Source organism: Hippocampus bargibanti, linkage group LG02 (assembly GCF_051943395.1).
Source record: "Hippocampus bargibanti isolate YZ-2025 linkage group LG02, ASM5194339v1, whole genome shotgun sequence".
Lineage (NCBI taxonomy): Eukaryota > Metazoa > Chordata > Actinopteri > Syngnathiformes > Syngnathidae > Hippocampus > Hippocampus bargibanti.
In genome coordinates this window covers 35,707,489-35,720,783 of record NC_142735.1, presented here as the reverse complement: position 1 = coordinate 35,720,783, position 13,295 = coordinate 35,707,489, and the positions used below count along the sequence as shown (strand labels likewise).

Genomic DNA, 13,295 nt, shown 5'->3' with positions numbered 1-13,295 from the left:
AACAAAGTCTGAATATCTCACCTCTCGCCATCTTGTTCGACTTGCCCCCATCTGTCCATCTTCCCTCTCGCTGTGGGACATCTGCTTGGCTTTTGCAGACAGTTTCAAAAGCTGACAGATACCACAAACCCCTTGCAGTCTCTATCTATCTATCTATCTATCTATCTATCTATCTATCTATCTATCTATCTATCTATCTATCTATCTATCTATCTATCTATCTATCTATCTATCTATCTATCTATCTAGCTAGTTATATAGTTATATAGCTAGCTATCTGTATGTCTGGCTGGCTAGATAGCTAGCTATCCATCTATTATCTAGCTATCTAGCTAGTTATGTATCTAGTTAACTAATTATCTATCTAGCTAGTTATCTAGCTAGCTAGTTATATCGTTATATAGCTAGCTATCTGTATGTCTGGCTGGCTAGCTAGCTAGCTATCCATCTACTATCTAGCTAGTTATGTATCTAGTTAACTAATTATCTATCTAGCTAGTTATCTAGCTAGCTAGTTATATAGTTATCTAGCTAGCTATCTGGATGTCTGGCTGGCTAGCTAGCTATCCATCTACTATCTAGCTAGTTATGTATCTAGTTAACTAATTATCTATCTAGCTAGTTATCTAGCTAGCTAGTTATATAGTTATCTAGCTAGCTATCTGGATGTCTGGCTGGCTAGCTAGCTAGCTATCCATCTACTATCTAGCTAGTTATGTATCTAGCTAACTAATTATCTAGCTAACTAGTTATCTAGCTAATTATCCAGTTAGTTATATAGTTAGTTATCTAGATAGCTAGTTATATATCTAGTTATCTATCTAGATAACTAAGTCGCTAGCTATCTGTATGAATGAGTTCAAATCTTTTAATATGCTAATCATCCAGAAGTTCTTTTGGAGAGCCCATCTGCCTCTTTTCTTGGAGATTCTTTTCGTCCTGTCAAAGTGACAGTTCTGATTGTCTTTTTTTTTTTTTTAGATGCCCAAGATTGGAGTCGGCCTGCACCGCCAGTCCCTGTCGACATGGGGGCACCTGTTTGGACCGCTGGTCTTGGCAGCAGTGCCAGTGTGTGGACGGCTTCACTGGCAAATACTGCGAGAAATGTAAGTGGTTGTGCCTTTGAGGTGTCTTCAGAGTGCACTTAATTAGCATTCTAAATCATTGTATGAGTCATTGAGTTGGTCATGACGCCAGCTGTGACAGTCGCAGCTTTGTGTCTTTAATTAGCAAACTATCTCGACTGACGACTTACAATATTCATGATAAAAGTCATTCACTGCCATTCATGAATTTTGGTGGGAATTGAATATATGAGGTGGAGCGCCATTCCCGAATTTTTTTCAGGGTTTGTTTTTTTCCTGCTTGGGTGCCGATAAAGCGCTGGCCAGACCTCTTGCAATGTTTTTCCCATCCACAATAATAATAATAATCATCATCATCATCATATAATAATCCATTTCCTTTATAAGCGCCTTTCAAAACTCTCAAGGACACTTTACAGTCACAGGATTTTTTTTTTCTGCGGGTGAGCAGCGGCAGCCTGGAAGTAACATAAAGTACTTAATAATTTACTTAATAATATTTCATTTTATTCGGCCTGCGAAATCAATCAAGCTAACTAGCGAGCGGGCTAGCTAAAGCTCTCTTTCTATTCAGTTAGCTGGCTAATTCTTTCGATCACAGGTGTCAAAGTTAAGGCTAGGGGGGGCGAATCTGGCCTGCTGGCCATTTTATTCGGCCCGTGAAAAGCAAATCAAATTTGTGAAATTCCATGCTTATCGATCAAGCTAGCTAGCGAGCGTGCTATTTAGCTTTCTTTCTACTCAGTTAGCTGGCTAATGCTTTTGATCACAGGTGTCAAAGTCAAGCCCTTAATAATAATAATAATAATAATAATAATAATAATAATAATAATAATAATAATAATAATACATTTACTGAATAAGCGCCTTTCAAAACTCTCAAGGACACCCCACAGTCACAGGACACTTGTAGAAGCTTCGTCAGCAAATTAAAGTCTTACTGGTAGTTTACAGACGTCAGTCAGGACAATAGCAGTAATCAGTGGAGCCGCAGATATTAGTCCTCTGCTCCCCCCAACCTGAGAGCAGGGACCAGTCAAAGGAGAGTCCGGCACTGCCACGTCTGGACATGAGGGATATATATATAGGGCTGATACACCAGTAAGACTTTAGTTTGCTGACGAAGCTTCTTGGACAAGAAGCGAAACGTTCGACACCTTCAAAGAAGTACAGATGACGGCTGAAGAAACCTTCTCGATGTGATTCCTTTACTAACAGTCCGTAAAAGAACAAGCCCCCTTTAAAGACCCAAGATACTCCATAGGTTTTCAACATTGATGAATTAAAATTGAGCGTGATTTCCAAATAGCACAACATTCTGTCCTACTTTAGACACGCCCCACTTTCAGGCGCATTGGTTACAGGAATACTGTACTAATATTCGTCTCAATGACACATGGGACTCTTATTGGCCAGCATACTTCACTTTGGCTTTGGTATCTGTAATTACGACAGAGAAATGAAGACCCAATTTGTGGTTCTGGCTGTTGAATAAGGAAAATAACTGACACATGAGCGTACCGCAGCTGCAGACCGAGCGACCATTCAAAGACTCTGGAGAACTTTGAAAAATGAAACAGATGACAAAGATTCTTTGTCTTTGTCCACGTCTGTTCCGCAGACATCACGGCCGACACAGCGTTATCCCTGGATGGCACCGGTCGCTTGGACTATGCCCTGAAGCAAGGCCCTAAGCGTGACGTCCTGCTGAGGAGGTCTCTGCACGGCACGATCCTAGACCCCGTTGTTCCCAGCCTATTAGAGGTCAAGTTCAGGACACGTGGCAAGAGTGGCACATTGCTGCACGTCCAGGAGACCAGTAACTACACAACTATTAAGGTAGGAGCGCAGACACGTTCTTATTTCTTCTAGTTCAGCACTGTTCCTGAATCCGAACCATTTCCACGCATGACTTCCGTGGGAGCAACAAACAGGCTTCAGTTCAACACCATCAAATTGATCCGACTTCTAAATAATGAAACGCAGCAGCTCTGGAATAAATTGTTTTCCAAGGGAAGTTAATGCCCCTGAAGTATTGAAAATGATCACGGAGGAAGTCTGGAGTTTGACTTATCAGCGCCTGGGAACAAAAGGAGCTATTAAGAAGGGAAGGCAGAGTCAGCAAAATGTAAAAGTACATGATCTTGGTATCTTTTTAGGTGGATTATTAAGTCAAAAAGCATGTAAACGACCCAGTTTTCTCCTGCACATTGGTAATCCTAGCTAGACACAAAGACTTTGAAATATAAAGACAGATACTGAACCAAATTAACCTCAATACGAGTTGTTACTAGAACAGGTTTAAGGCTTTGGGGAGTTGACAACACTAGTTTCCGCAAGTAAGCTTAACAGGACCAAGACTGAAGAGTAAAGAGGTAGACTTCAAAGATTTATGACCAGTTCAAACCCATGTGTGTAATGAGTAAGGACCAAAACTGATCCTTATGTAAGTTAAGATCACATTCAAATTCAAATTCAGAGTTTTACCTCATTCAAGACCAAAACTTGGAAGATCTAAGATTTAGTCACAATCAAAACCTGAGAAGTTAAAACCATTACAGAGATTTGAAGACTAAGTCAAAAGCAAACTCAAGACCTAAGCCGATCCTTACGTTAGTTAAGATCACATCCAAGTAAAAATTTTACCTCATTCAAGATCAAAACTTGGAAGATCTAGGATGTAGTGATGGAGAATAAGAAGTTATCATATTTAAAAGTTTCATGCTGTTTTATGCCTAGTCAACATGTGTCACTCGAATACACAATTGAAGCACCGACAACCTGGGGTCAATCTGAGGTCAACAGAAACGGCTTGTTCAACTGTCATTTTCATCTAGGAGATCTGGCCTTGGACAGAATTTAGGACATGGGAAACTCCTTTATCACAGGAGTAATTTTCGACTTGAAACTCCTTCACAGGAAGAGCTCATTAGCCAATGGCCCCATTGTGGGACTATTAAAGGCTTTCTGATTCTGATTGTTTAAAGATCTCAAGGACTTGGTCGCAGTGTCCACCCTACACCAGAACTCATCAAACTCTAAGTCTTGTCATCTAACTGTGAGTCCTGGTCTTGAGTTTGCTTTTGATTTAGTCTTCAAATCTTGGTAATGGTTTTAACTTCTCAGGTTTTGATTGTGACTACATGTCAGAGATGTTCGATCAGACACCGTGGACAAAGGCTCGAACCCAGAAAGACTGTCTTTTACTGCCGGCAGGAGACGTAGCCATTCATGACAGACGCCTGAATTCTCCAGATGTCTACCAAGCTATTTATTGAGAGTATATGCAAATTAAAGTGACACATTAGTAAAACATAGTTTTCTTGATTAGAATACCACACCTCTTGACTTCTAAGCACGAAGAGCTGTAAGCAATAAAACATTGTCTTTTCCATGAACTGATAACTAAACCGAGTTAATACCGAGTCCAACCCAGATTGTGAGGAGTTGAGACCAAGGCAAGACCTGCTATGTGGATGAACACCAACAGTGTCAGGATGTCGCACATTAGTGTGTTTGGCAAAGACTCAACGTAATACTAAATGAGCCAAACTATGTCACCCTCCCCTAGTTGAGGAACGGCAACATCCACTACATCTCGGACGCTGGTCTGGGCGGAAAAGTGGAGCGAACTATAGGGGACGTGGTCCTATCTGATGGACTCTGGCACACCCTCAAGCTGGTTAAGAACGGCTCCATCACCTTGATGCAAGTGGACAACAGCTACTCCCGCGTCATCCAGCTTCCCACGCAGGATTTTGGAGATCTCGGGGTCCTTACCATTTCACTCGGAGGCATCCCGCCTCGACCCTCGCAGCAAAAAACTGCGGCAGGTAAGCTTGCTCATAGTTAGCTTGACTGCTATCAACTATAGTCGATGAAAAGTTTTCTTCAGGCGTCATCTGTACTTCTTTGAAGGTGTCGGACGTTTCACTTCTTATCCAAGTGGCTTCGTCAGCGAACTAAAATTTTGCTGGTAGCTCTATATATACAGGTAACATCCGACTTACGACCGAGTTCCGTTCCGACCAAACGGTCGTAAGTCAAAATGGTCGCAAGTTGAAATCCATTCAAAATGTTGAATAGAGTCTCTGAGGCTAAATGACTGAAGAAACCTTTTCAGCGATGGACGACTCCTGTATGACTAAGAGCTTACACAGACATATCAACTGTTGTGAATTTACAGACAAATAAATATGGTATGAAATGGTTCTATTGGAGTTTAAAAAAAAATCTGATCTTACCCTCAATATCCGAAAAATCTATTAAAAATCTTGCCTGATTGTGGTGATTGTAATTTTTTAATGGGTTACTACAGTGGAACTTGAAACCCTTGGTTCATGAGTACACACAGGAACATCCAGTTCTAGAATGTTATGCAGCTCTTGTGTCAAGCCCAAAGAAATTAATTCTTCATCTGTTCTTACGATATTCAAGACTTTATTTAAGTTTGACGCCTCTGAGAGCTGGCTATCTATTAGTTATACGGCTACCTAGCTAGCTGTCTATTAGCTATCTGTTGTCTTATCTATTAGCTAGCCAGCTTTCTATCTATTTCAGTGACTACTTTAGTTATGATTATTATGATTACTACTTGGCTGGCTATCTAGCTAGCTACCTAGCTGGCCATCTATTTGCTATCTATTAGCTATCTGGCTGTCTCGCTACCTAGCTAGCTGTCTATCAGTTATCTGGCTAGCATTCTGTCTATTTGAGTTACTTCCGGGTTGAGTGAACGCTGGCGCGTGTGGCTGCCGCTGCTCCCCCACAGAAAAACTGATCCTGTGACTGTCAAGTAACCATGAGAGTTTTGAAAGGTGCTTAGAAATTAAATGTATTATTATTATTATTATTATTATTTACCATCTCTGACTACCCGCAATATGCAGTATGTTGCTTTATTAACTCATTCACTGCCAGACATGTGCAAAAATGTGTCCACTCCAGTGCCAGGGTTTTTGTCATTGTCACCTGAATTCCAGGATCCACAGAATATTGACTTTTAGGACGACATAAACATTCAATGCAGCATAAGAAACCTTAGACTCTCTTCTTTCATCAGAAAAAGGAGGTAATTCCTAAGCTATATGGATCTGGAGTTATCTGAGCTTGAAATGGGGGCAGTTGTACAAAAAGCTAATGCTGCCTCCTCGTGGAAGGGAAAACATTGCCGGAGGTCTGACCAGCTTTATCGGCACCCCCCACAAGAAAAACCAAAACCCAAAGAAATTCACCAAAGTCCTGAACAAAAAGAGTTAATTCCTCAGTTATGTGGGTCTGGAGTTATCTGAGCCTGAAATAGGGGCGGCTGTCCAAAATACAATGCAATACAGACATATTGGTTTAAATAGCGCCTTAACAACAGCTGAGTGTGGAACAAAGCGCTAACATGAAAAAAAAGGCAATTGCTGCCCCCTTGTGGAAAAGAAAAACTATTTCCAGAGGCCACGGCCAGCGCTTTATGGGCACCCAAGCAAGAAAAAAAACAAAACCCCAAAAAATTCGGGAATGGCGCTCTACGTCATATATTCAATTGGCAGTCAATGATTTAATTGGTGACAAAAATGCACAAAAATGACCACGTTTGTGACTGTCCTTGAGACTTTCCCCCTAAATCGAGGATCAGATGTCTTCGGGGTTGTTTTGAGGACGTTAGGAAAAGGTGAAACAGAGTGTTTCCAGACGATCGTAGCGCGGGATAATCAATTTTCCATTTTTCAGGGGTCCGAAAACAAATCCAGTGCCACAGACTGATGTGGTTGAATGAGGGCATATTTCCCAGCATGCCTAGAGACTTGCTTGTCAACTCAACCTGACCCCAGTAGTGCATCAGTGTTTAATGACCCGACACAAAATAGACTGAATGTGCACTGCAATTAATTGAATGATTTTTTTTTTGTAAAAGCCTTATTAACATCACTGAGGTACTATTGTTTGACAATTCACAAAGCTAGAGTTGAAATTGCTTACAGACACATTCATCAAACACAGATGTTTGTCTGGAAGCTAAAACCGCTCAGACGATATGCTATCTGTTTTGGCTAGAATGGTCGGATTTTTATTGATGTAAATCAGCAAGTTAAGCATACACAGGTAACATCCGAGTTACGACCGGGTTGCGTTCCGACAAAACGGTCCTAAGTCGAAATCCATTGAAAATGGCCGACGTGACGTTGACACGACAGGATAGTTTACAATGTCAATCTGTTGTTTTTAAAGCAACGTTTTCATTTGAAGACTATTATATAGCAAATACAGGTAACATCCGAGTTACGACCAAGTTGCGTTCTGACAAAACGGTCGTAAGTCAAACGGTCGCAAGTCGAAATCCATTCAAAATGGCCGACGTGACGTTGACACGACAGGATAGTTTACGATGTCAATCTGTTGTTTTTAAAGCAACGTTTTCATTTGAATACTATTATATAGCAAGCAAATACAGGTAACATCCGGGTTACGACCAAGTTGCGTTCTGACAAAACGGTCGTAAGTCAAACGGTCGCAAGTCGAAATCCATTCAAAATGGCCGACGTGACGTTGACACGACAGGATAGCATATGATGTCAATCTGTTGTTTTTCAGCAACGTTTTCTATTGAATACTATTATATACCAAACTGTTTACACTTCATTTATACATTGTATAACTTTTAGTGTCATTTTTATCATTTTATATAATCGTATTATCAATTTTTATGACTGTATAACTGTACCTGTAATGTATACAAAACTGTTTACTGTAGAGTTAATTTGTAAATGTTATTCTTACCTTTTAGTGTCATTTTTATCATGTTATATTTCATATTATCGATTTGTATTACTGTATAATTGTACCTGTAATGTAGACAAAACCGTTTACTGGACAGTTCATTTCTAAATGTTATACTTACCCTGCATCTCCCTGCTAACGGCCAGAAGAAGTCGGCAAACACACACGCTCGGAAAAACAGCAGTGTACAGTACAAGAGATGTCGCAGTATACGTACTGTATTGAGTGCAGTCACGCAGTAGATTGCTGTGCGAGTGTGTGACATGCTGGCTGGCCAAAATTGTAGTACGCCTTGCTGGCTGCTTGTGCGTTGCGCTGCCGGGTGTAGAATTAAAAAAAGGGTCTGGTGGTCGTGGTCGTAAGTACGAGTGGTCGTAACTGGCGGCGGTCATAACTCGGATGTTACCTGTATTTGTTTTTGAGCAATTAGCTGTCCAAACAGTTTTTGTTGTGAATAGAGCTCTCACTTCCTGTTTACTAAAGACGAAGTGAGCAAGTACCATTCTTAGCTACCAGCTAATTAGTCAGTGAGTAATGGTCTTCTCCAGCAAACTGTTGTGTCCATCTATTCTACCCACTAATGGAGGTCTGTTTTTTTCCCATTATTGTCTTGTCCACAGGTTTTGACGGTTGCCTAGCTTATGTGAAATATAATGGCGAGAACCTACCTTTCGCCGGAGAGCACAGCCTCGTCGTGTTAACGAAAACCAGCTCATCTGTCAGGATCGGTTGCAGAGGTCCAAACTTGTGTGAAAGCAGTCCATGCCGGGATGGCTTGATGTGCATCAACCAGTGGTACACGTACCAGTGCGTCCCACCTGGCGACTGCGCCTCCAGTCCTTGTCAGAACCAAGGAAGCTGCGTGCCAGATCCCCGTTTAGGTTTCACCTGCGTCTGTTCTGAATTCTACACGGGAAAAACGTGCGAGACCCAATTGGCCTGCCTGGGTGTTCAGTGCCCTCAAGGGACCATTTGCAAGACGGCTAACAACGGCGGGTTTATCTGCAGTCCAAATCCCGCGACCGAAGCCATGGTACTCCCAATTTGGGCAGTCCCAGCTATCGTCGGTAGCTGTGCCACGGTGCTTGCCTTGGTTGTGCTAAGTCTCATCCTGTGCAATCACTGCAAGGGTCGCAATAAAACCAAAGTGCCAAAGGATTCAAAGGAGAAGAAACCCAAGGAGAAGAAGAAAAAGAAGAAGAAGGGCAGTGAGAATGTGGCTTTCGACGACCCAGACAACATCCCACCGTACGGAGACGATATGACAGTCCGCAAGCAGCCAGAAGGGAATCCGAAACCGGATATCATTGAGCGGGAAAATCCGTATCTGATCTATGATGAATCTGACATCCCTCACGCCAATGAAGCCCTTCCAAGTGCTCCCTGCGCCCCTTGTAACGGTCCTGAGGCCGATATCGAACACTACGACATTGATAACGCCAGCAGCATCGCACCTTCGGACGCCGACATCATCCAGCATTACAAACAGTTCCGAAGCCACACTCCCAAATTCTCCATCCAGAGGCACAGTCCACTAGGTTTTGCGAGGCAGTCCCCCTTGCCCCTCGGTGCCACCAGTTACTCCTACCAACCTCAGTACACTCAAGCCTTACGATCCACTCCGCTCAGCCACGTCCACTCAGCTTGCCCCACGCCGAACCATCTTTCCAGACAATCCCCGGCCCCGTTCACCAAGCCCTCCACCTTTTACAGAAACACCCCGACCAGGGAGCTCAACCTTGCTCGGCGCGAGGGAAGCCCCCTGGATTTGCACCGCGACATGTGCCAACCGCCACCCATGCTCAACTACGCCACCCGGCTGGGAAGGCGCAGCAAGAGTCCGCAGACCATGGCCAGCCACGGCCACACGTCCCGGCCGGGGAGTCGGCTCAAGCAGCCGGTTGAGCAGATCCCTTTGGAGACCGGACCCCCCGTGGGGCTCTCCATTGAGGAAGTGGAACGCCTGAACAATCCGCGTCCCCGGAACCCCAGCATCTGCAGCGCCGACCACGGGCGGTCCAGTTCCGAAGAGGACTTCCGCCGGCCTCTTTCACGGGTCCGCAACCCCGCCGACGGCATCCCCGCCCCAGAATCCTCTTCGGAGAGTGACTCACATGACTCCTTCACTTGTTCGGAGATGGAGTATGACCGGGAAAAACCGGTTTCTTATAACTCCCGGGTACCCAAGCTCTCGCAAGTCAACGAGTCCGACGCGGATGACGAGGACTATGGCGGGAGGCTGAAGCATAGGCGGTACTCCGGCCGCCGGGCGGAAGGGGGTCCTGGCTTGGTCCAGCTGCCCCCCAATGAGCATCACAATACTCTGCCTCACAAAGTAGGCCCGCCAGCCGGGGCCTTCAACTGGGACAATCTTTTGAGCTGGGGTCCCGGTTTTGGACATTACGTCGACGTATTTAAGGACTTAGCGATGCTACCGGAAAATGCGTCTGTGCCGGACATTGAAATGAACAGTGGGGATGGATCGGTCACCATTCTCAATGAAGGAGAAGCAGAACAATACGTATGAGACTATTTATTGTCAAGTTGTAGATTTATGCTGATGTTCTGAGAAAACAACGGCGGACGATGCCGGTTTTTTTTTGTACAGTGATACCTCGGTTTACGAACCCCTTGGCTTACGATCTTTTCGGTTTACGAACGTTAAATTTATGAACATGTTACTTTGGCATACGAACTATTTTTCGCGATACACACGGAGCTGCCATAATGACTGATGTGTCGTTTGCGAACGAGCCCGTTCTCCTGACAAGAAAACGGCAGCCGGCTTGTTTTGGTCCTCTATTCCCGGCCCCCAGTCGTCGGTTAAAGACACGTGATTGGTCAAGAACGTAGCAGTGAGGGGAGGTGTTTTAAACATTAAAGAGACAGGCAGACGACATTGAGTTTCAACTTTGATAGTTCATGGGCAGAGTGTAGACTGCAAGGTTAAAATTTCCATCAATCAGGCTCCACAAACAACCCGCCCAAGCCATCTGTACACTAGATGTAAAAAGCCATCAATCCAGTTAAACAGAACACAATTGATGAGGAACAAGGTAAAATGATCGCACAGAAAGCACCTACAAGGGATCATTCCTCAAGATGGTGAAAGAAGAAGGCTACGTTCCTCATCAAGTGTTGAATACTGAGGAAACCGTCCACTCCATTCCATCAAGCCATCAACAACCATCACAAAGGTCAATAAAACGACTTTATTATACAGTACAGTTTATTTATTTAATTGTAATACCATATCACATTTATTATACATCAAATAAGGTATATTTTCTGTAGTTTTAAGGCTTAGAAAACGATGTTTTATGGGGACCTGGGAACGGAATATTCTCATTTTAATGGTTTCCTATGGGAATTTAATTTTTGGGATACACACTTTTCAGCTTACACACCCTGACTGGGAACCAATTAAGTTCGTAAGCTAAGGTATCACTGTAATCGAAATGACGACTTTCAATGCGGTAAGGCAGAACCAACCAACGGCACCTGAATTCACCTTGGATACGTTTAGCCAGTCTCCGTCCAGCTGTCCCGTCATGTGTTTTTTGAAACAAGGAATTTGTCTCCGGTTGAACACGCTGCACTAGTATCATCATAAGAAAAAATGCATAGAAGCACTATACAGTTAGATTTGGGTTACTGTCAGAATCAGAATCATCTTTATTGGCCAAGTATGTAGAACACACAAGTAATTTGTCTCCAGTGTAACACCCTGCACTAGTATCATAATCAAAAAATTCCATAGAGTCACTATACAGTTAGATTTGGGTTACTGTCAGAATCTGAATCAGAATCATCTTCATTGGCCAAGTATGTAGGACACACAAGGAATTTGTCTCCAGTTGAACACGCTGCACTAGTATCATCATAAGAACAATTGCATAGAAGCACTATAAAGTTACATTTGGGTTACTGTCAGAATCTGAATCAGAATCATCTTCATTGGCCAAGTATGTAGGACACACAAGGAATTTGTCTCCGGTAGAACACACGGCACTAGTATCATCATATAAAATTTGCATAGAGGCACTATACCGTTCTATTTGGTTTACTGTTTAGAGAGTGAATGGCAACGGGGGAAAAAGCTGTTTAAATGTGTGCTGGGATTTGAATCAGTAGCGCCTGCCTGAGGGGAGTCGCTTGAAAAGGTGGTGGGCAGGGTGCGGAGGGTCCAGTCAGATATTCCGCGCCCTCGTTTTCGATACGTTGTCAGTCAAGTTTTAATTCCAACCCGTAGGACGCATGTCATTTTCAAAGGGGTATAGTGCACCTGAGGACACGGCGTGAAAAGTACTCTGATGTCAATCACATCCAAACTCCGCCTCAGAAAGGCTGGCTAATCGCTCCAAGAGTGACGATGAATCACGTCGTCCGCCTTACACATATTTGAGGATTGCAGCATGAGGAGAGAAATATGGTGTCTTTTTTTGCCTTTGTGTGTTATAGTTTGTTCAAATACTTTTTGTTTTTCAATCCACATGATGAGAAGAGACAAAGACCGTGTCATGTATAAAAGTCGAGTCAGTTGTCATTGAGGTCTTTGTCAATTCTGAGTGTTTTTCCTTCTTTTTTTGTACGATGTATTAACTTAAATTACTTAAACTGTGTTTTTCATGGCTATTTTTTTTTCATAATACGAAATCTGTTTTTACTTTCAGGTGAAAGTAAGTGTTGAAGACCTATTTTTTTTTACACCTGTTACATATGTAACGTCATTATTTTTAATGAAACTATAACATGTATGCTTTGTACTTGTAAAAAGACAATAACAGAATTAAAAAAAATATTTATTTAATGCTGCTTGTTGATCTTGTTTGAAACTAGTTTGAAAAACTCAGTAATGTCCATCATTGCTATCGTGGTAAAACCTGTTTTTTAAAACTAGAAAAATGTTAATAAAACGATTTTTTTTTCTCAATATAATTTCAAGAAAAAAAATTATTCTATTTTTAGTCAAAAATTGAAGTCGTACTTTTATGGAGTTTGTGTGAAAAACATAAAACGACTATTATACATTTTATTTCTTTCATTACAATCCAATAGCACATTTATGATACATAAAATAAGGTATATTTTGTTTAGTTTTAAGGCTTATTTAGTAGAAAATTATGTTTTATGGCAACCTGGGAATGGATTATTCTCATTTTAATGGATTCCTATAGGAAATTAATGTTTGGAATACACACTTTTCACCTTACGCACACTTTCTAGGTACCAATTAAGTTCGTAAGCCAAGGTATCACTGTATTGAGTTTTAGAACTACATAAATATTCAATGCAGCGCAAGAAACCTTAAAAAAAAAGAGTTACCGGTAATTCCTAAGTGATATGGGTATGGCGTTATATAAGCTTGAAATGAGGGCGGCTGTCCAAAATGCAGGCTGGGTGCGTTGTGGTTAAGATGTCGACTCGCAACACGTGGACGCT

At 42.4% G+C, this 13,295-nt stretch overlaps 1 protein-coding gene across 1 annotated transcript in view; it reads left to right on the top strand.

Annotated features, from left to right (window-relative positions):
• Positions 1-12,663, top strand: part of fat4 (FAT atypical cadherin 4) — a 135,836-nt gene extending 123,173 nt beyond the window's left edge. Inside the window, exons 14-17 of the mRNA XM_088991181.1 lie at positions 982-1,106; positions 2,707-2,924; positions 4,657-4,918; positions 8,474-12,663. Coding sequence (XP_088847307.1) covers positions 982-1,106; positions 2,707-2,924; positions 4,657-4,918; positions 8,474-10,380 — 2,512 coding nt within the window. The 3' untranslated portion in view covers positions 10,381-12,663. The remainder of the gene's footprint in view (positions 1-981; positions 1,107-2,706; positions 2,925-4,656; positions 4,919-8,473) is intronic.
• Positions 12,664-13,295: the final 632 nt, after the last annotated feature.